The sequence below is a fragment of the Meleagris gallopavo genome, chromosome 8 (genome assembly GCF_905368555.1).
Source record: "Meleagris gallopavo chromosome 8, MGAL_WU_HG_1.1, whole genome shotgun sequence".
Lineage (NCBI taxonomy): Eukaryota > Metazoa > Chordata > Aves > Galliformes > Phasianidae > Meleagris > Meleagris gallopavo.
In genome coordinates this window covers 16,923,721-16,947,471 of record NC_139411.1, presented here as the reverse complement: position 1 = coordinate 16,947,471, position 23,751 = coordinate 16,923,721, and the positions used below count along the sequence as shown (strand labels likewise).

Here is a 23,751-nt window from a genome sequence, read left to right as displayed (position 1 = left end):
TGTAGAGCACAGGTCCCTGACAGACTCCACTTGTAACCTGTCTTCATCTGGGCAGCGAGCCGCTGACCACCACTCTGGGTCTGATCTCACAATCGTTTCCTCATCCATTGAACAGTCCACTCATCAAATCCCCATTTTTCCAATTCAGAGAGAAGGATGTTGCGGAGGACCACGCCAAAGGCTTTATGCTCTGGCTTTGCACTGCCCCTGGCTTAACAGATGAGGGTCTCCATGAAATTGATAAGCTGCTCTCCTTGCTAAAGCTGCTGGCATCGAACAGGCTGTGCTGACTGTGGTACCACGGCTGAGCTATGTGTCTTTTTCAGTGCAGCCCTAAGATCTCTATACAGAGATGGTGTTGTTTAAACAGGAAGTCTGCTAAAAAGATTTGTTACACATACATTTTTTCATTTTAAAAAAAACCAAACACCTTCTTAAGTAGTAAAAGGTTATTTTTTTTTTTACATTACAACAGTATCATATTTCTCACTCTTAGGTGCTATGGCTTATACCACTGCTCTTTAGATCTCATCAATGTTCCAATCCCTACCACCCAGCAGCTCAGGCTGCCCAGGACCCCAACCAACCTGGCCTGAATGCCTCCAGGGACGGGGCAACCACAGCTTCCCTGGGCAGCCTGTGCAGTGCCTCACCGCCCTCTGAGTAAAACATTTCTTCCTCCTGCTCCACTGACATACTTTCCATGGAGTAACTACAAGAAGCATAACCACTACTGCCTGGCACTGAAAGCTCGTTCTCCTTACAGACTTCAAACATGAATGCATCTCCAACACACTACGCATGGTCTCTGGCTCTCCTCAGGTATGATGGGCACTCAAAAGAGGCAATATATCAAAGCATAAATGTCTTCAAAGGAAAATGTTTCCTTGTGCCTATTTCCTTTACAAATTGGCCACAGCAGCTCTACAATATAGAATTTGTTAAATACATAAGGAATTATGAGAAATATACTCTTATCAGAAAAAAAAAAAATCATGAAATCTTACAGTAATACATTTCTTAACAGACAAAATCATACAATCATATGGAGATCATTCTCCAGAAACAATGGGGCAAGATTCCCATCTTAAGTCCAGTTGAAATCTTTGACCACATCGAGTACGCTCTCATAAGCTTTGTAGTTTTAAGACCTGAGAAGCTGTGAAGAAAGGCAATGCAGGAATTTATGTGAACTTTCTCATAAACCGGAGTTTGAGATAGGCAATGAGAAGGAAAATAACAGTCATGCATAAAAGAGCCACTATGTTTTCCCACATTGCCATGTTAGTAGGTGCGATTCCTTGGCTGATCAGGTAATCTTCACCAGAGCACCTACAAGAAAGCATGGGACAGAATTTGGTATTACTATGTTGTGCAAGATACCACAGGTCTTCAAGCAGTTACTTTTATTTTCCTGTTGCACTAAGATTACTATATCCATAGCTGCAAAACAGACATGACAGGAACAGACTAACTTAACTTATCATGGGGGAAAAAGAAAGGTTAAGGGACAAATGTCTTCCTGGTTCTCATAATTCTTCACATGATCCCACAGCATGCTAATTGTTGCTTACAGATAACTAGCAGTTTGAGTAAGTTAAGTAAGACTCAGAACGACATCAAACTGTGATACGTACAATAGCATTTAGTTTCACACAGCAACTGCTGGAGGCCCATAGTAGGGGCTTGAGGTCCAAAAGCTGTAGAAAGTCTTCTAGTACTCTTCTTTCCAATAACATCAATTTACCAGTTCTCTACCACATATCATGAAATAGTGTAACTGCTACAACTCAATGCACCAGTAGACAAGAACATTTCCAATAAGGGAATTGGCTCTCTGCTGTATCTGCTGCTAGGTCTGTAAATATTAACAAGCTCTGAAGGACAGGCATGTTTCTGATCACTAATCTACTATTTCATACTTCTACTCTGGTTGTATACACATTGTATTTCCACTGATAACTGACTCTGGGATTTGCTTAATAAAACTGATAACCCAAAGCCAAGTTATCAAAACCAAAATTTAGCTCATCTGCCTGTTTTTAGGAAAAGTTTCATCCCTACTTCAATTAGGGGTAAATGGCTGCATAATGCTAAAACACATTATTTTTTTTTATAAATTCTTGAAGAGACTGGCTTGTGAATAGTTATCCTATAAGTAATATAAAGTTTTGAAATAATAGCCTGGCTAGTCCTTAAGCAAACCATTACAATTCAGGCCCAAGAACCTTCATGAGGTAGACTTACCTTGCTCCTGAAGTAACTGGTGGACAAGTGCTTGCATTTCCCACAGGCACTGTAACATTTGATTTGTCACCACAGAAGTAGAGATCTCTAAACTCATTCACTTGAAGAGCCTAGGGGAAGAAAGTGTCAGATTTTTCAGTGATTTGGTGTGCTAAATCTGAAACAACTTAAAGGAAACTGATGAATAGAAGACATGTATCATCAGTCTTGGAATCATATGTACCTTTTAGGCTTGAACGGAGTGACTCAGAAAAAAAAAAATAGTCCCCAGCCCTTATTTTGAAGTTCTTAACTACTACCTTTCTGAGGATCTGCTCCAAGTTCAACATGCAGGATGGTTTGGTGTCTGAATCTGTGGCTTCAGAGTTATAATTCAGTGATGTAGCCACGGATTTCTGTCTTGCCAGCTACATGTCCCCATTTATCCACTTTTATCTGAGTCCATCTGCACTTTCAGAAGGCATGTCTGCATGCAGACAACCCAGCACCAGCACACTGAAGCAGGAGGGACAGTCAGTCAAGGCAAGAAGCGAACGGCTCCTTTGCACTGGTGCCCTGGGCTAACTGCAATCTTAAGGAGCACTTCCACATTCAACAACTGATAAAACTCCTCAGTGATGCCCAAGCTTCTCTAAAACACAGCACTGCAATTACCTACAGGAGACCAGTGTTACATTCTACTCACAGTAAGGCCGTATCGAGGGATGCTGAAGTACTTGAGCCAATTAAGCCAGCCCATTACAGAAGGAAGGTTTACAAGGAGGCCAGAAAAGATCTGAAAGAAAACAAGAGACTAATAAGTCACAACTCAGTTTACTGCAAACAATGCCATTCCTGCATAGATATTATAGCAGATAGATAGGCACACTGTGATAGATGAATCTCTTTATCTTTTCATAGTATTATGCCTATGATTATAAGCAGAGGCAAGTCTTCGACTACAGCAACAATACAATTGCAGGCACAAGGCTGATGAACTACTGGACTGTGAATTCTCAGCATGCTTAGGGCTTGCTCAGTACAGGAGACAGTCCTCTCAGTACGGATCCTAAAGCCATCTGTGCTCTGAAGGCTGTTTCCTCCACCAGGGCAGCACACACCTTTACAAGCTGTACTTACAAGCATCAGGACAAAACAAATAGTGATGAGCAGATTGGCCACAGCAACCACTTCCATCCCAGCACTGATAGCCAGAGACATGGCTGTAGCAGTGTAGGACACCATTACCAGGGCCAGCATGAAGAAGAAGAATCTGCCTGCTATAGCTTGAAACCCTGTCAAGCAGAAAGAAAAATGTACAATAAAAAGCCATACCACAAGTCCCAAAGAGGTGCCCCTAGACTCTCACAAAAGACACAGAAAGCAAGAAGAAAGGTTTAGTTTGGAGTTGGCAGCAGCTGTGAATGCTCTGTAGGTCCCAAAGAGCATTACCAAAAGACACAGACAAGCAGGTCCCTGTCTTAAGATTGCTGCCCCAACTCCTCAGAAGTTATGATGCCAAGCATTTAAATTAATTGAAGGTTTAGTCTGTTTCAATTTATAGATAAAGGAATTAAACTCTGGCTAAGTCAGATATCTAAAGTATTGACAGATGGCAGGTTCAACGAAAGCATCAATTCATTACCAATCATCCAGTAAGTGATGCATGAAAATATGATGGCTGGAGCAGTTCTCATGGGCAGTAGATCTCCTAACATCAAGGCCAGGAAGTAGGCAGATACACGATAATATCCACTGGTGTACTGATGGCTGTGAGGACAGGAAGGAGGGGAGTTGCACAGGTTTAGAGCTTATCTGAGAAGCAAGCTCAATAAGTGTGTCTGGTTTATCCTGATTCAGTTTCTTTTCTTTCTACCACTGACTCCTCTACATGCAAAGTTGATTATTTTCTCTGTACTATCACTTTCCACTCCCTCACAAAGCAAAGGCTGATCCAACTCACAAGCCATGTAGTGATTGTGGGAGCACTGTGAGTGAAATGCATGGAGAGTTAAGTGACAGCTAAATAACATTGGAAAAAAGCGCCGGACACTTAGTTTAAGAACAAACCTGAACACAAGAGCAAGGGAAAGTATTAGATTTATTAACTAGAGAAACAGATCATCCAAAGCTAACTCATACAACTGTATCCAAGAAAGAATGGCTGCCAAGAATGGGAAAGCACCGTAAGGACATCAACTCATCTCCAGTTCACAGAGCAATTAAATGTCACTATGATTGCTTTGCTGCTTATTGGAGCTCGTGAAAAGATTCTCTAAGTGTTAAGGTGTCAAAATCCCCACTGACACAGTCAATAAGCAGAACAGAATGGCAAAAAATGTCAGTATGGGTGAGATTCATTTCTGAGCAGCCGTTAGGAGAAATGCCAAGTATGAGCAAGCCAGGGGCAGATGTACACACATCAAAACTAGCACCTCAGAGAAACACAACACTCATTTTCCAGGCACAACTCTCCAGTTTCTTCTTTACTGCACAGGATATGTCTCTTGCTCTTTTATGCCATGAACTGGAGGCTATTCCAAACTACATTTCTGACATACATGTATATGTACTCATTTATTTATACATGCTTATTTGCATACACACACACACATAATGTTTTTAATATAGACGTGTGCATATACATGGATGCAATTAATTTTTTAAGAGCTCTTATAAGCCAACTAGCTTTTCTTCTGATCATCCTTTGTTAAGATTTTCCAAGAACTCTCCCATCATCTTTGCAGAGTCTTATCACTCTGGGGTCACTGCAAAACACTGTTTCAACTCTGCCAGCAAAAGGAGAGGCAGGGTGCACAGTCTGCAGGATTCACACGCAGACTTCAAAAACAGCTGTTACCAAAAATGGAAAAGACACTTTTCAGTAAACTGTGACACAGCAAGCAAGTAAAAGCATTTTACTTTTCCCCTCCTTCCATCCCCTTTTAACACTTCAGTTACCTGTTTTACAGACTAATTTAGCATTTCTATTAAATTCTAATGTTGGAAGAAGAAATGAAATCTCAAGTTCTGTCAGGCAGAAATCTTTTTGGTTAGCCTGTAAGATATCTCTCCTTCCCCTCACTGCAGGGCAGGAGAGGGTCTAAGAGCATCACTACTTACACAAACAGTTTTTTATCTCTGATGAACAGCTCAATTGCAGAGACACTGGAAAAACACTGGTTTGTGGTGACAAAAAACAAGGATCCAACCCTAGAAAGAAAAACAGCAATCCAGAAGTGAAGAAACAGCCAACACCAAACCAGGTCTCTGCATCTAACCACAGAATGGAGATATTTAACTGTGCAACTGTAGATCTTATCTGCAAAGGTTTATTCCTTTGTCATTCCCTGCACATCTCCTTCATGCATATGTGCAAGCTCGATGGAACTGTGGCCCTCCAGGACCCTTGGCAATTCCATTCTACAGTGCATTCAAGCTCGTGAACCCAACCCTCTCCTCCAAGTAGAGCCCAAAGCCTTCTCTGTGACCAAAACCTGTCTCCTAGAGACAAGGAAACAAGCAAGGTGTGGGTTTCTGAACTTACCGATTCTGAATGCCACTTTCATCCAATTTTACTCCAAAAAAAATAGCCCCCACAACCAAAGCTAGAATTACAGTCACTGCAATCTAGAAGTGAAAAGAAGATCGGGGAAAAAAAAAAAAAAAAAAAAAAAAAAAAAGAGTCCTTTAAATGGATAAATAGTACAAATCACCAGATAGTCATTAGGGTATATACAGCGTTTAAGATTCACATCCATCTCAAATTGACCTCTATGACACAATCACTATTAGAAGCCTTACATCAAGTCTTTCCAGTTTATCCTTTTCCCTTTTTTCCTTCCTCTGATCTTCTTTGGCTAAGTAAAGGCTAGCAGAAGCACACTATGAACAACCCAGCTTGAAATGTCAAGTGAGCCACAAAAGGAAGGTCACTATGGAAGCTGCTCATGTGAGCCAGATAATGGAGCATTTTCCCCACTTCCTAATATTCAGTGCAGTAGTCCTTCTGCTGAACTAGAATGGAAATTCTCTTTCAAAGACAATAACCTGAGTGGTAGTGGCACTTCTTGTTCTCCAGGCTGACTTTGAAAACAGAAGACTGTTCTACAAACTGCAGACTGTGGGACTGTGGGACTTAGAGCAAAGACAGTCGGAAGCTTCTAGTAATTGTTACCAACCTGTGCAATTGAGGCTTGTGGATTCCTAATGAGGTTTTTCAGGGAACGCTTAGACACCCAATACAGCTGTGTGAAGAATCCATTTGCATAGGTAATCTCATGTCCCTTTTTGGATACTTTCTTCTTCCTTCCCTGTTTAAGCTCCACTTTCCCCAGTGCTTCCTTTGTGCTCTCATACAGGCTGGAGTTGAGATATTTCTGGTGAAGTGTATCTACCACACTGATGGACATATTCTCTTCTATTCCTCCATTTTCATTGCTCACTCCTAAGTAAGAAAGACAAAATATTATACCCCACGCTTACCTTCAGATATGGCCCATCAACAGAGGTCCACTCCAAAGGATGGATGAAAATGTAATTGGGAATGGTTACAGAATTTTCATCGTTCAAGCCTTAGCTCTGAGCTGAAGAGGCTAGTTGGAATGAGAACTATTCCCTGCGGTTTTAATCCAACCTAGCTCATCATCTGCCTGTTCTTTGTGGCACAGTTATGGCCACAGTCTTAGAAAAAGCCACTAAAAACCTTCACTAAATTTTAAGTAAATCAATGATTTACTTTGATCCATTTCCCTATCCTTTAAAGGAACCATCACAAACATTTTATGCTCCTGTAAAATCTTTTAGTCACAGAAAACTGAAAGCACTCCCAGAAAATATTTCCCAGCATTTCAGTCACTGTATTTGCTAGAAGAGTTTATTCTCATATCTAGTTCTAGTATTTCTTGCTGCCACAACAATTCATTACTCCCATGCCTATCTGCTCTCTTCTCTGCAGAAGTTCCTTACATGACTGTCTCTTGTGAATAAACAATCCCAGTTTTTATGTCTTTGCTACGTGTTTTACAGACTTCCAATAGTTATCATTGTTATCCTGTATTATTGAGAGAAGAAAAAAATCCCTTTTAAAGTTATTCTGATATATTTAAAGAAGCCCAAAGCAAAGTAAATCTGCAAAAAAATAAAGATTGTAAAGTGTTCTTAGATTGGAGCGAACACAGAGAGTAAAATTTTGCAGTCACCGCATGTAGCTTCCCTTCTACCAAAGCCAATGGTGAATTTCTCCTTGACAGTTTACCTTTTTCTGTGTCTGCAGGTTTGTGATCTTCCTTGCTTGCTGCCACAGCAGTTGAATCACCATTTATGATATCAAGGAAGAAGTCAGCTGGGTTGTTAAATGGTTCACATTCATATCCTTGGGGAAAAAAAAAAAAAAAGGGAAGAATAAATTTTAAAAACCCACACAACATATTTGTACTGTACAGCTTCTATGATTGCATCTAGACTAGACTGGAAATTCACTCCACATTTCTTTTATTATTTTTTTTTCCCTATTCTAACCTAATATTGTTCAGATCATTTCTGTACAACCTCTAGTATCATAGTGACAAAACAAAACAAGAGCTTGATCCAGCACTGGGATGAGAACCCATCCACAGTTCAAACTCAGTAGCTGGTTACATTTGCTCATAGCACAGAAGACTTACCAATAGAACTAAAATACTCCAGGGCCTGTTTTGCAGGACCATGGTACAGCACTTTACCCAAAGCTAGTAATGTCAGACTGTCAAACAGCTTGAATATGGAATATCGGGGCTGATGGATGGAAAATATGATCGTTCGGCCTCTTCTAGAGAGCCTGAAATAGGAACAAAAATTCTCTCAAATACATCACACTTTGCATTTCGGAGTGGTCATATTAGCTGAAGCAAAAAGTAAGTACCCAAATCCAAGTAAGGCCCAATAAAGCTCTAGTTCCCTCCTCTCCATCACTGTGACAGATAGTGCTTGCAAGACCTTCAAGCATCTTTTCAAGAGACTGTTGCTGCCATCCAGGTAGACAGAGTATGATGTGGCTAGCAAAAGTTAAGTCCACTGCTATATTTAAACTGTCCTTAATTTTCTTCTGTAGCAAGCTTCAACTTGCTACAGAAGACATCCTACTGCACTCAATGGCATTGCCAAGTTTTACTCAGCAGGCTAGGGAAGTCTGGCCAGTTACAACTTCTCTTAACTTTTCTGCTGATGACTTAGTCTCTACAAAAGTCAAAACTAGTTTTCTCTCAGGTCTGTCAGACGCACTTCCAAGTGCTTTAGTGCTGATGCTCAGAAAGTATCCCTGCTGATTAAGACGAAAGTCTCTATCCACAAACAGCAAAGTAAAATCAAACATGCCACAAATCCAGAAGAAGTGTTAGGAATTCAATCTCATTATGTGAGATTACAGTTTCAAGGTTTGACCTCATAATCCACCCCTTTCTGTGGCAAAAGGAAGTTGTCCAAGCTACATCTGCTTTTGGGCTTCAATCCAATGCTTGCTGTCAAAAGATTCCCATCAAATTCAAAAAGCTTTGGACAAGACCCAGTTAAGGAGTCTACTACCACTTACAAGTCTAGTAGTCTAACTGCTTAAAAAAAATTGTAACTACTCAGTCATAGCAGCATTAGTTTTTTAATATAATAAACACAGAAATTCCAACAGAGCCCTGAAGAATTGACTCTTACTTCTTCAAGAGGATGAGGACAGCATTGGCTGTGCTGGCATCAAGACCTGTTGTTGGCTCATCCAGAAAAAGCACTGGTGGCTCTGTGATGAGCTCCATCCCGATGTTGGTTCTTTTCCGTTCCCCTCCAGACACTCCACGGATCAGTTCAGTTCCCACCTACAAGCAGAAGTCAGGCATTTGCAAAGATTTCCTGTGGTGTTCAGGACACCTGTGAAAAGCAGCCCTTCAACACTTCCACCACAGGGCCAAAGCAGATGATGGGGCTGACTTCAAAGAGCACTGTGAGGGACTGGGGAGCAGTAAGCAGATAGCTTCAGTTTCAGAGGTGCATAGCAACTCTGACATTAGAAACAAGGATGACAGTGACAAGAATCATAACAAGGCCAGAGCACAGGTAACTTTGGTATCCAGGGATGACTTTCACGGGTAGATCACCTGCTGCCCAATTGAGGCAAGTAAACTAAGAGTAGAAATGCAGCTAGGAGAAATAAGGTCTGCACAGAACTTCTCCAACACATCCCAGCTTGCCATCCCCCACAGCTGTCAGTCCTGTAAAAACAATTCCCTTGTCTTGTCCCACAAAGTCAGGAAGTTATCAAGTAGATTTCCAAAGTGCTATGTTTAGGCAACTGTTTTCCCTCTGCTTATAAAACACATTGGACATGATCCCAAATCTTCCTCTTTTAACAACAAATACACATACCTCTGGACTCATTTCATGTGTGCAGCATGGTCTTGTCTGGTTCCTGCTTAGCTGAGTGCAGCTGCACTACATACTCCATGCTGCACAGAGTGGAGCAGCTTAGTTTCCAGGAGTAGTATGATTTCTAAGATGAGTATTCTCACTGCTCACCTTAGCATCAGCCACTTTGCTTAATCCCAGCTCGCCAATTATCTGTGTGACTCGTTCTTCCTTCTCTTGAAAGCTGATGGAGCTGGGGAGCCGCAGGGCAGCAGAGAAGTGCAGGTTCTCCCTCACTGTCATTGTGCCCATAACAACATCATCCTGAAAGCAATATCAATAGATAAGTGAAAGCCTTGTTCTCAGCTACCTGACTGGGCACCAGAGTTCCTGTAGCAGTAGTTACTGAATAAGCTGTTTGTGGACTACCGGGAAAACTGGACTAAGTCATAACCCCTGTTTCAAAATGTACAGGACACAAGATTCAGGGTCACTCTGTAGCAGTCAGATGAAAAACACAGCTCTACAGGCTCCCAGCTTGTGCCCAGCACCACCTCAGCATGTTTGGGGCTCAAGAGTTCACACTGTAAAGTGCATAATTTTGCACTATCCCTACAAGGCATAGGAAGGCAGAGCAGGGAGCTGTTTTCACTGCTAGTGCTCAGCATTCAGGTTGGAAACATTCAAGGAGTCACCCAAGTCTGCTCAGTTCCCACTTACAAGCTGTAACTTGCTGTGGTCACAAGCAACTGCTGGGCCTAGCTTCCAACAAGTTCCTCCCAGCTTCCTCGCTGGTCCTCAGAAAAATCAAAACTATTGCACCAAGATGCCCCACATTTTTTCCATGTTTCTAATATCCATTTCTCCTGAGCACAAGACCTTATTCCTCAGTCCAACAAAGCTTCAGCAATCATGTGCATTTTGACTATGAAACAGATCTATCCAGCTGACAAACACGTGCCTACACCAACCTGGAATAACTATCAATAGAACAGATGCTAGTTCCATCGAGAGCTCTATGCCTCTCCATTACCTCTGCTTTGGTATTTGAGTCAATTCTTCATTCCACCACATAGTGATGGAAGGGATGCAGTACTGGTCAGCAGCTGAGAAACATGCCTGTTAATCAGGTACCTTTCAAATCTGTGGAATTACATCCTCATTTGCAAGGCAGGAGTGGAGAGATCATCAACAGTTTTATAACACATGATTTAGCAGGTCTAAATCAGGTCTACATGCTCATCTGCATAAAATGGAAGTATGCATTTATGCCTTCTTTTGACACTGGGTCATCTTTATCAAGATGACTGTTAACATTATTTAGGGAACAGCACACAGGGGTGGGAGGGGAGAGCAACCATTTAATGTCTTGCCTAGTTGCCCATCATTTCAAGGTTTGGTTTGTTTGCTTTTGACAACAGAGAGACAGATGTCTCAAACTGGAGCCATTTGCAAGAAACTTCCTGGCCAATGATGAAACATTGAGGATTCGGGGATCTTTCCCCTGTGGGATGAAGGCTCAGCATCAGTCTTATCATGCATCTGCTCAAAAGCCCCTCAGCTGGCAGCTTTCAGAAAGGCTGCCTATTTCCTATCTGCCTGCAGTCAGAAGTCTGAATGGTTTTCACATATGGCAGTTCATACAGCTGCCAAGAATCCCATCCTCAGCTCCTCCAGGGCTTTGAGGGTCTATTATTGGTCCAGGCCCACACCCACTTCCACAGATTCAGCTGGCTTTTCCTGTCCGAGTGGAACAAAGCTCTGCCTCAGCCAGCCAGAATCAGAGGAAGAACAGCAAGAATCTACTTACTTCCTAGAATTATTGTCTAAGAGCTTGAAGTTACTTCTGCCAACTAGAGATGCTTTAGAATTTTATAAGAGATTTTAGGTATTGAGAGCTTCCTAGCACGCAACCTTTTTTTTTTTTTAAACTTAAATTTTATTTTTAAAATCTTTGCTGGAACTTCAGGGCAGAGCCCCAGAAAACAAGCACAGTGGCTTGGCACCCATGTGGCTTTAGGAGGACCAAAACCTTCATGCTTTATTTGAAGTAAGCAGTTTGACCCTCTGCCTTTCAAATCACAGGAAAACTAACATCTGTTACCAAATTAAGTCTGTAGGGATCATTAAATATTATCTAAACTAATAGCTCATGCTTGGCTTATCATTAAATATTATCTAAACTAATAGCTCATGCTTGGCTTATCTTACGTGATAGAGCCCTGCCTTTCTTGAGAAGCTGATCCTGTCCCACCACAGCCCTACCTGCTCACCAGAGAAGATGCCATCTCTCACTCATGAAGCAGCGATGAGCTCCCACCAGTGAAATCCCTCCTTCTTTTCATTGAGGACATTTTTCAAAGCCTTTACTCACCTGCACAACATATCCTGAGATGCACTTAAAGTTTGGAGGTTGTGGGATGCCATCTATGAGCACTTCTCCAGACAGGCCTGCTGGGTCCTTTCTGGCAGCCAGCACATCTAGCAGACTTCAGATAAACACCAGGCATTAGGTTTTGCCATGACAACTGCTTTATCTCAACTGAGCCAGTACCACAAGTCAGCACTGCAGTTACAGCTGCTGCATTCCAAATACAGGGCTCTCAAAGGGGCATCCTCTGCTACGGGGCCTTCTGCAGGATTCTTGTGTGCCAGGTATGCCACAGCAATTTTGAAGTACTCAGACCCTCACAGCTGGAACCCCCTGCAGACATTAGCTTGGGCTCCGTATTAACAGGAGCCACTAACCACAGACACGCACAGAAAAGCACCCTGCCAAGCAGCTGCAGTCTGCTCTCCAGCCAGTGGAGTACAGAAGAAACTACTTTGATCTCAAGGAAATTAATCCAAATGGGTATAAACAAGACTGGAGTAGAGATTAATTTTATAAAGTATTTTTGTTTTAACATATGTCTTGATTCTCCTTACTGCAAATTAGAGGCCAGACTGCCTGCTAGCTCAGTACACTGCCCTGACAGAGCCTAGTTCTTGGAAACATTCTGGCAGTCTCCTAGAGGGAAAGATCAAGGATCATAACAAAGACATAGTTATGTGAACCCTGGCCATATTCGCCTGTCCCTGAACTTCTTGAAGGAAGAGTGACGCAGCACTCTTTTACTATGGTTACACAAGAGAGAAAACAGCATCAGTACTGGCTGGAAATAGCCTGCAAAGTATTCTCTGTGCTTTCATCCAGAGATTCTGAGCGCATGCACTCCTACCACTCCTACCCGCAGGCCACATCTAGACTGGGTGATGGATGATCTACAGCAGGTATCCCACAGACTGACACTACACCTTACTTCTGGCAGCCATCAGAGCAGTCTGCATCTCTGAGGAAGTCTTGCTGCAGCAGCTTCACAGGTGACAACTTCCCTCCCACCCCTGAGAGTTTGCTCCCACCCCCATGCCATGACAGGTCTGGAGTAGAGCCTACACCTGAGCTTAAGTCACTCTTGTTCCCCCAGTATCTTAACTCAGACCACCGTCAAAGGTGATTACAGTAACAAAGACCACAGATTGGAAGGGTGTGGCACAAATGCAGGACAAGAACTCCAGCAAAGCTGACATCAGAGGGACAGGATGTGAGGTCAAACTGCATCACCAGATTTCTCGCAGTCTGAGCCTGAGGATCCCTGATATCCTCTCCCAGTCCTAACAGTCCCACATCCCCTTTGAACAGCTGACTGAACATTTGAAGAGCAAAAGGAAGTACTCACGAAGATTTGCCACTCCCTGTTGGCCCCAGGATAGCATTCAAGCCTGGCTTCATAATGCCACTGGAAGAAGGAAAGAGTTATTTCCAAATGGAAGACTGTTCACATGTGGCTCATAGTAGAGGTAAGGTGTGAACAAAATACTGCTGAAATGAAAACTTCAAGATTATTAAAAATCTTCTTAAATCTGGAATCAGAAAGCATTTTTCCTTTCTTGTCCCAAACTGCCAGTAAGAACTGAATTAGAGCTATGCATAAAAAGTAATCTACAAAACAGGAGTTGTCTTCTTGCTGAGTTGGGTCTGGAAAAGAAGAAACAATGGCTCTCTGCTACTCGCACACCTCTCACCACAGCTCAGACCATAGTTAAGGAAATCCTCAGATCTTCAGGCAGAAGTGTTCACACAAGTTTGGTCCTAATTTTCTTACATCAATGACTGACACTGCTTCAGTTATATCCCAGCTTTTACACCTAAAGCATGTTAGCAAGTGCTCACACGAACTGCAGACTGGGAGGAGGGCAGTCATTTCTCTACCAGTACAGCTGGATCTGGAAGATGACAATGACGTCACCAATTCACAGCAGCAGATTAATTTCACCCCTCGGCATTTTGGTTAAGCAAGAACTTACTAAACATTATGAAGGATCTTCTTTTCCACAGTCTTCCGTTTACACAGGAATCCACTGGACTGCTTAACAGAGTACTGGATGTTATGGAAACTCACAACGGAGCCTCGAGGGGATCGGAGGGAATCTCGTGTTGGAAGAGATCGTTGGAAATTGTCTTCTCCCTCCTCTTCCCCAACAGAAATGACACTATGATCAAATGTGTCCGCCATCATGTCCTTGTTACACAGGTCAAACTCAACTGCATGAGAGTTTCTGAGGTGGCTGTTGTTTTGAGCAGTTCCCATCTACTGAAACAAAGAACACAAAAACACACAGGGAAGAAGACAAGTGAGACAAGATCTGAGACAAGACAAAATCTGCAGAAGGTGGCCTGTAAAAGTTCATGTACACCAATCCAATTCAGTCAAGTTTCTGAAGGGATGGACATCCCTTCAGATGTCCATCCCTTCAGATGGATGGACATCCAGCAGACATCCAGCAGTCCCCAAAGGCACAGGAACATTTAGAACAATACACACAACCTCAAGGAACAAGGCATGGATGCTGTTGAAGAAGAGACATTAGCTCAAAGAACATCTAATGAGGAAAAAAAAGCCCATCTGTGATGATCATTGTCTTGTTTAACATAGTGGGGACTCCAAATGCGCACTGCTACTCTTAACCTAAAGAGTCTGAAGCTCCCTTCCATCATACAGAATGTGCTTACTCACCTTCATACACCATACAGTGAAGAAAAGCAAAGTACAAATGTATACTGCAGTGTACAGTATTTGTTTGCAACCACAGGGAAACGTACAAATCATCCTGACTCAAGCAGATAAGCTGCTTCTATAGCTTTGGAAGGGAGGACATGCAAACAGCAAAGGGAAGGAGCTGCTTTCCCTACCCCTGCATCAGCCCCTGTATAATAAGTACCATATCAAAATCAGTATAACCATTAACAGGCACTTAGCAATGACTGTATTAGTAGTGCCTTAGCAACTACTTAGAGCTCTTTTGTCAAGGGGCTGCCTCTCCTTCAGTTGCTGTAACTGGCCAATCACATAATCACACAGAACTGCAGGGGTTGGAAAGGACCTCAAGAGATGGAATCCAGCCCCTCTGCTAAAGCAGCTTACACAAGTAGGCGTCCAGATAGTTCTTGAATATCTCCATATTAGGAGACTCCACAACCTCTCTGGGCAACCTGGTTGCAATGCTCCATCACCCTTACTGTTAAGTTCTTCCACATGTTAGTGCAGAACTTTCAACTTGTGTTCAAGTTTTAGGCCATTACTATCACTACACACCACCAAGAGGAGCCTAGCCTCACTCATTTGACTCCCATCTCCCTTCAGATATTTATAAACATTAATCAGATCCCCTCTCAGTCTTTTTTTTCCCAGGCTGAACAGACCCAGGATACTCAGCCTTTCCCCTCATACAGAAGATGCTTAAGGCCCTTAATTATCTTCGTGGCCCTCCACTGGACTTCTTCTAAGAGATCCTTGTCTTTTTGAAATGGGGAGCCCAGAACTGGACACAGTATTCTATATGTGGCCTCACCAGAGCAGAGTCAAAGGGGAGAATCACCTCTCTCGACCTCCTGGACATGCTCACCCCAAGATACCATTGGCCTTCTTTGCCACAGGGACACATCGCTGCCTCATGGCCAACCTGCTGTCCACCAGGACCTCTAGGTCCTTCTCTGCAGAGATGAGTATGAGCCCCAATGCTTGTTTACAAAAGTTTAAAGCTGTTGCATGAGAAGAACTTGGAAACCCTGCAGCCCCTAAGTTCTGTAGTTCACACCCTGCCTTTCAGCCAGGTGTTCGCAGTCAAAAACCTTGCTATCCCCTTTCCAAGCAGCTGCAGCAAGGAAGAAGCAACACTACATACCCTTTCCACAAACTGAGCACAACAGTCTACACTACTACAGAGCAGTCTAATCATTTACTTCTCTTTTAGCTGCTACCACAAAGGTGTTTCTTGGAAAACTTACAACGCTAGTGATTTTGTGGAAAGCCAAGCCAAGGCTGTCACCAAACTAATGAAGAACAGGGAGAAAAAACTAACATTGCACAAAAACTCCCATTGCTGATTAGCTGAGCTTTATGAGAAGACAGATGTATCCCACAAGCGATACTTTCCCTTCCATCTGCACCCAGAGATGATCCTTTTTCTATTGTTTGTGCTTTTTTCCCTCAAGGAATGAGAGCGTGATAACCAATAGGACCAAGCACTGCACAAGTGGAGCATTTCTCAGAAAGTGAGATGGTCATCCTTGTAAGAAACCAGAGTTCCAAAATCCAGATTAAAAAAAAAACAAAAAAAAAACAACAAACCAAAACAAACCAAAACAGAAAGACAGACAAGCAAACAGAAGAACCCCAAACTGCCTTTCCCTATCATTTTAAGCCATTTGGACATGGTCCTGAGTATCGTGTGGCTCTGCCTGAGCAAGAGAGGCTGGATCGGACCACCTCCTGCTATCCTCAATTTTGTGTAAGCTCAAGAAGTTGCAGAGGTTTTCATTCCTGTTTAAGTAAATGAAAAGCAGCAGGGAGGCAGAGGGAGGAGGAATAGATGGAAGGGTTGTTTAACTTGGATGCAATCCCATACTTGGAGACTAGTCATTCCTGGGAAAGCCATGCTTGTGGGAAGTATGAAGGAGCTGCTGGTTACATCAGCACAAGGCAGCTTATGTATGAGAAAGGTTGCACAATACACTGGGAAAAAGAGATAGGACAGACCATGACATCAAGGGCAAAGACCCAGTTAGACCTTTGAACATCTGACTACCTTGTAAACCTCACATCTGCTCCAGTGAGCCAGGCTTTCTGTTTACAACGCCATAAACCCTTTTATACGTGTTTTGCAAAGTTACTGATAAGCACTGACAAGCTAAACCACTGAGCAGCTACAGGCAAGGATAAAAGAAGGCTGAAAGAAGGGTGGAAAAAGACCAGCAGAGGCTAGAGGTGGGCTCTGGCAGCCACACCTCGCCCGCGGCCACCCCATCCCCAGCACCACCCCGCGATTCGGTGCCGGTGCCGGCCCGCTCAGAGCCCCGCTCAGCAGAGCTCCCGCGGGACAGCCCGCGCCGTTACCTCCGGACCCCGCGGCGCTCCGTGCGGCGGACACGAGGCTATGGCTGCGGTGCTGCTTCGGCTCCGTTTTATAAGCGGGTGCGGACGGCGGAGTTACATAAAGCGTGAGCGGCGGAGACTGCCCGGCGCTGTCACAAAATCCCGCCGATACGCGGGAGCCCTGAGCTCAGCTCAGCTCGGCCCGATCTGCCGCGGCTGCGCGACCCCCGGGGCGGTGCCGTTGGGCCGGGCCGCCCCACGCTACGGGGGCCGGGAGCGGGGGGAGCCGGGGCGGGAGAGCGGCGGAGCCCCCGAGCGCGGGGATGCTGCGGGCTGCGCCGGGTAGTACTGCACCTTCCCCGGGGAGGAGGAGTCCGAGGAGTGGGAGTGGGGTAAACGCTTCGCTTTCTGCCGCAGCCACCAAACGGCCGTCGGGGCTGGGGCATCTCCCCGCGATCTCCCCACCGCTGGGTGGGTGGCAGCCCCCGCTCTTTTCCCTGCCCTCCCTGTCGCCTTTGTATGGTGGCATCCCGTCAGGTGGCGCAGGGACCGGCCCGGCGGTCCTCCGAGATCGCCACCCGGCCGGCCTCACCTCTCCGAGGCTGTGCGCTCCTCGGCGGTCCCGCAGCCCGCGCCGGGTCGCCGCTGTCCGCCTCTCGTGTTCGCGCTCCGTGTGAAAGCGAGGCGGTCGGATTTCCGCTGGTTTGCTGTCTCTGTTTCTCCGCAGCCGCCTGTTCCAAAGCACTATTGTCTCATTACGAACGAGCTCGCCCTCCCCAGCCTCTGTGTTAGAGTGAGTGCAGGAAAGGCCCTGCTTTACGGTTTATAAAGATAATTTGTATCAGCGCTGTCGAGTCACTTACTGGATTAATCACCTCCGACCTGACTGCACTCTGCAGCGCTTCTACAGCGTTGCATTTTCCTAACAACTGCTCTTGCTAGATGAGTCCAAAGCTCAGACAAGCAGAAGCGTGTCTATGGCTACCTAATAAATACCAGCAATAAAAATTTCAAAGGTTCACCTGTCCCCGTCCTGATACCTGCCTGCCCCCAGACATGCCAATGCAGTGATCAGAACAGATACCTGTACCTTGTGCAGCTGCTGGCAGGAGTCAAGAGCCAGGAAGGTTTGTGAGGATACTGAAACAGGTGTGGCAAAGGATACTCGAAGAAGTGTGACAAGAGCCATGGGTATGCTCACAATGCAGGCATTCTGAATAAGGATGTTATTTTCAGTCACTCTGCGGGGCAGAAGTGGACTTGAGTTTGTTTTCTTTGCATTTTAAGTTCCTCCTTCGAGGAAAATCTGCCTACGTGGAAAACTTTTGCCCTATTACTTCACCAGGCATGCACATTTATCTGTGTCCAAGTGTATTTCAATCCTAAACATCATGGAGCCTACACTGTGCTGCAGTGGCAGCCCCTCATCATGTGCCTGGGACAGTGAAAAAACAGACAGTGTGCTTGAAAGCAGAGATGAGTTGCTCTGATCAGGAACTTGCTTCTCCACTTGGTGCCTGCACACACCTGACAGAATAGAAATGGAGTCCCAAGGGATGGGAAGGAAACACATCTGACAACTTAAGCATCCTGATGGAGGCCCTGGCTTTCCCCCATCCCATTCCTGAAGCAACAATCTTTCAGACTTCCTCTGGGCTTCTGGGCTTTTGATCTTTAGAATTCATCTCCTTCCCAGCTGGTAAGTCTGGGAAGAAGGGCAAGTGCTCTTCCTTGCTCTGGGCACATGATGTGCCACCACTGCCCTCTTACTTCTGACCGCAGCAGGAAAATTGCAAATAAAGCTAGCAGCGGCAAAGAAATAGGAAGGAAGTGTTTTCCAACTGTATCATTTTACTGACATAGTTGATTTAAATCATACTGTTGCTGAGGCAGATTTCTGCCCATACAGGAGCAAAAACCATTGGCCAGGGCTGTGGCATGAGACACAACACGCCTAAGGAGAGCCCTATGTCAAACATTGCATTTTTCTGTCATACCGGTACCAGGGCCTCAATATCCTCTGAATAAAGAATTTCTTCCTAACATCTAATCTAAATCTCCCCTCTTCTAGTTAAAAGCCATTCCCCTTGTCATATCACTATTAAACCACGTAAAAAGTCAATCCACCCCCTGCTTGTAAGCTCCCCTCAGGTACAGGAAGGCAATGAGGTCTCCTCTGAGCCTTCTCCACGCTAAACAAGCCCAACTCCCTCAATCTTTCTTCATATGAGAGGTGCTTCAGCCCTCTGATCATCTTTGTGACCCTCCTCTGGACTCACTCCAACAGCTCCGAATCATTCTCAGTTAAGGCTAATTTGAACACTGCTCCTTTCTTACAGAATCTGGTCATGCTAGACATCTTGCATGTCCCACAGCACACAGAGTGGAGAAGTTAATAAGTACCATGAGTTCCTCTATCTTCTGAAGGTTCTGGCCTCCTTTCCTTTTCGCAACCTCAGTCACAGGATTGCAAAAACATCAGTTTGCAGGGGGTACTGGGGGTTCCCTGGAGTCCAGCTTTCCACTTGGGCCAGGTCTTGCCACCACACAATCAACACAGACGTGGCTTTGTCTAGCTGAATCACCAGTCAGAATTTTTTCAGCTCTGTTTCTCCATTACTTTCCTTAGGATGCTGTTTTCCTTGCCCCGAGGATCCAGGTTGTTTTAATCCTGCCTAATGTCAAATTTCATAAAGCTCATAAAACATTTCAGGGACTTGAGCCAGCGAGAGTGGATTAGAAACACGTGCAGGAGGAACTGCATGCTCATTATTATTTTGTTCTCTACTGAATGAAGCAAGAAGCAGATCCTGAAGCTCACTGTGCAAAAGCAGCTTTGAGAACAATAGAGACAGCAACATTAGTCATTGTGCATGTGAGTGAGGACTACTTCCTAGCTCTTCTTTTCCAAAAGGAGATATCAATAAACCATTTTAAAAAACACACTCTGTACAGATGCATACAGATGTGCTGAATTGACTGCATCTTCAAATCCGTCACCTTAGGCACAGAAAGACTTTTCAGCTTGTCTTTTCCACCCTGAGAGCAAATTGTGTCAAAGCTGGTGCTGACTGGCATCCCCTAATTAGTTAAAGTGCTGCTCACCTTGGGGAAGTTGGCTTTTGAAAGGCGTGAAGATTGCGTAGAAGAAATCTGACTTTGTCAAGTTTTGTTAATCATTTAGTCCATTATCTGAATATATAGTAGCACTAAATCCTTAGCTGGTTAAAGATAAGAGAAAATTGAAGCAAATCTAGGAGGAAAGGAAATTAATACTTAACTAGTGTGCTGCATTCGTATATGATGGCTGACAGAAAGATTGGCTAAACAGTAGGATCACTAGAACTGTGTGTTATCTGCGTAAAGCAGATAGACAGAGATAAAATATCTGAAGTCTGCAAGTATCTAGGGGCTTTAAATAACCATTCCACTCCTTTAGAAGTTAAAAAGTTAACATCATAGGCGTGCTCAGATATTTACAGCTCCAACTCACTGCTGTTAGCAAGGCTACAGAGAACAAAGGGTAAGCATAAGATGTACAGTGCAAATGTAGAGAGGCACTTTTTTCTCTTCCACTCTAGAAAAATGATGAGAGGGATATAAGACAGGTATGGAGAGTAAAAATGGTAAGGCCTCATGAGAAGGGTAGAAATAGCAACCTAGATCAGGGATACCTCTTAGATAAGCTGTATAACAGCTATTAGGTTGGTAAGCTTTGGGAGCTTGCTGAGAATGGAAGCCCTGTGTCCTCTCTAAAGATGCAAATATGGAGAGATGCCAGTTACGACTGCCCCATGCTCTTACACTTTTAGGACAAGGCCAGGGACTGCAGCCAACCAGGATGCAAAGTGGTACTAAGCAGAGGTGCACACTTCTCCCAAATTCAGCGTAAGTCCCGGGGCAGGACTCTCTCAAGCTCAGTTCCCATTGCCACCTGCACATCAGGCATGGTCTCTCAGTAGTTCTGCTTCCCATTTGAGTGCTTCAGAGCTCACAGGAGGTTAACAGGATTACAGTGTGTTTTATCTGTCCAACCTCAGATTTCCAGAGGTCAGCTTTGTCCCCAGGCATTAATGTTGACACACACAGTGTTACATAGGCATTTCAACTCCTTCCTCAGGAGCAAAGTCCGGACTGCCCCACTACCCATTCCAAAAAAAAACTGCTTAATATTTAAAAATATACAGGATCTGAGACACTAGCATTTGCTGTGGCTGCACTGAACAGATTCAGTAGGTGCTGTACACTCATAGGCACAGTGTCCCCAGAGGACCTTATAAAACAGCAGGATATGATAACAACATGACAGTAAACAGCCTGTATGCTGGAGCAGGAGAGACAAGAAACTAGCTCTGGTAGATTCCTAACTTCTGCCTTCTTTTGCATTTTTCTAGATGTCCAAGCATGCTGTATGACAGAGAACTACTGCATCACATCCTTCCAACACAGGACATCACACCATATTAGATGGCAGAAAAGGCAGAGAACAAAAACTCAGAGATTACAGCTGGTCTGAATGTCATGTCCTACTATGTCCCATATTAACGTCAATACTTATTTCGTTCAGTAGAGACACTGCCTGGTATTTGTCTTTGCTAGATCATCTCATGGTGTTTTTGATAGTGCCATTCTCATCTCCAGACCTGATTTTCTCTCCTACTTGGAAATTGCTATGTAAGGGGGTTGACTAATGAATGCAAAAGGGACAGAGGGAGCCCAGAGCTACCACTGACAGCTGCGTGCCCTAGGGCAGGAGATGGCAATTTTAGAGAGGCAGGGAAAGTAAATAATTATAATAGGAAATCTAAGATTAGTCTGAATAGAGAGTAAATGAGAGTTTCGGTGTGGAACATGAGGAGTCATAGGTGTCTATGGCACTGAATTTAACAGCTCATCAAGGGCACATAAGGGCTTCTCCAGGCATTTAGACTGGGAGATAAATAACAATCCATAAATTTTAGTGACTCACATAGAATCAGAGAATAGAGTTGGAAGGGACTCATATGGATAACTGAGTCCTATTCCTGGCTCCACAGTGGACCACATAAAAATCAGAGCACATGACTGAGAGCAGTGTCCCGATGCTGCTTGAACTTCAGCAAGCTCAGTGACTCAGGGAACCTGTTCCAGTGCCCAAGCATTCTCTCAGTGAAGAACCCTTTCTTAACACCCACCTGACCTTCCCCTGACCCAGCTCCATGCTGTCCCCTCAGGCCCTGTTGCAGCAACCAGAGAGCAGAGATCCCCTCTGCCTCCTCCATGAGGAGCTGCAGCCACCACGAGGGCTCCCCTCAGCCTCCTCTGCTCTGAGCTGAACAGACCAAGGGACTTCAGCCACTCCCCACATACTTTGCCCCCCAGACCCTTCCCCATCTTCGTAGCCCTCCTTTGAGCTCTCTGATAGTTTTATGTCATTCTCGTGTTGTGGCACGCTGACCTGCACCCAGTGCTGGAGGTGAGACCACACAGCACAAAGCAGGGCAGAATAACTCCTTTCCTCGCCTTATGGCATGCTGGGCCTAGTGCACCCCAGGGCCTGGGTGGCCCTTCTTACTGCCTACGCACACTGCTGGTTTATGTTCAACTTGCTGTTTGTCAGAACCTCCACATCCCTTTCAGTGGGGCTGCTCTTCAGTGCAGTCTCATCCCCCATGTATGTATAGCCAGGGTTGCCCCTTTCCAGGTGCAGAACCCAGCATGTGCTCTTGTTAAACTTTATGCAGTTGGTGACTGCCCAACTCTCTAATTTCTCTAGATGTCTCTGCAAGGCTTCTTCAGTCTTGGCAAAGTCAGCAGCTCTTCACAGCTTAGTATACTCAGCAAACATAGGAGGAATGGGATGAGAAACTGAACACTATAATCTCTCAAAAGGTTATGAAAAAACACGTGCAGAACCAACCCTTGGTCACTTATCTATGAAGTCAGGCAACATGATGATTCAACTCTGTCATCAGTAAGGAGCCCTGGCTATACCACCTTAGCACAGGTCTTGGTGCCCAAATGCTAATCAGTCTGTTTGGACAAACATAACAAGGCTGGCAAATCAGAGCTGGAAAGGCCTTTAACAAAGCATGTGCAGCAGATAGAGGAGGTGGTTAAGGCTGCTTTTTCAGTGTTGTACTGTGTACTTCCCCTCCACCTTTAATGCTCGTGGGAAGTCTAGAGGTAGGGTGGAAGCCATAAGCACTGTTTACCCCTTCTAAAGAAACCCCCTGTCACACACCTCAATGTGATGTAGTGAGCAGTTGAGACTCTGGTGCTCTGTGATTTCAGCTAGTTGCTGCCTTTGACTCCATATTGCTATGATGGAGAACATAGGCTGGTGGAATGGCCTCTTCTGGGCCTGTATGGGATAACTCCTTTTGTGACTTTTTGATAAAACCTTTGTATTCCTGCAAGGATTCAGAAAGAATGCCCAATCCCATTCATGTAACAATTGTCTATTCCATAGGAATCTAAGGAAAAGCTCTGCCCTTTTGTCTGCAAAAACCGTTGTGGACAATTCCAGATGCCGCTTTGTTTGAGGAACTCTAGACATGTCTGAACAGCTGAATTGGCTTGACACATTAGAGCAATATGTGTTCACACCCATGTGTAGTTTCTGTGTCTCTGAAAGAAAACATTTGCTGCTATTTCTGGTGCCTGTTCACAAGAGGGGAGCCTGAAAATAATGACAGCCAGCAAAAATGATCATTTGGGATAGTTTCTCAGCCCTTTCCTCAGGGCTGAATTTAACAGCTCA

The 23,751-nt window shown here is 44.4% G+C and overlaps 1 protein-coding gene across 5 annotated transcripts; it reads right to left on the bottom strand.

Moving 5' to 3' along the window:
* Positions 1–431: 431 nt before the first annotated feature.
* Positions 432–17,939, bottom strand: ABCG2 (ATP binding cassette subfamily G member 2 (JR blood group)). 5 transcript variants are annotated; one of them, XM_010714442.4, is made up of 17 exons: positions 17,873–17,939; positions 17,602–17,740; positions 13,942–14,228; positions 13,314–13,373; positions 11,969–12,083; positions 9,766–9,918; positions 8,911–9,068; positions 7,893–8,044; positions 7,484–7,600; positions 6,408–6,673; positions 5,774–5,856; positions 5,350–5,439; positions 3,872–3,996; positions 3,367–3,521; positions 2,933–3,022; positions 2,248–2,357; positions 432–1,332 (listed from the first exon to the last, which is right to left on the bottom strand). In XM_010714442.4, the coding sequence occupies exons 3-17, from the start codon at positions 14,223–14,225 to the stop codon at positions 1,185–1,187; spliced, it is 2,106 nt and encodes a 701-aa protein (XP_010712744.1). In that variant the 5' UTR covers positions 14,226–14,228; positions 17,602–17,740; positions 17,873–17,939; the 3' UTR covers positions 432–1,184. The 5 variants fall into 5 exon arrangements, with proteins under 5 accessions (XP_010712744.1, XP_010712742.1, XP_010712746.1 ...); XM_010714440.4 differs by lacking the exon at positions 17,873–17,939 and having other exon boundaries at positions 17,602–17,836; XM_010714444.4 differs by lacking the exon at positions 17,873–17,939 and having other exon boundaries at positions 13,942–14,225; positions 17,602–17,836.
* Between the last annotated feature and the right edge of the window lie 5,812 nt (positions 17,940–23,751).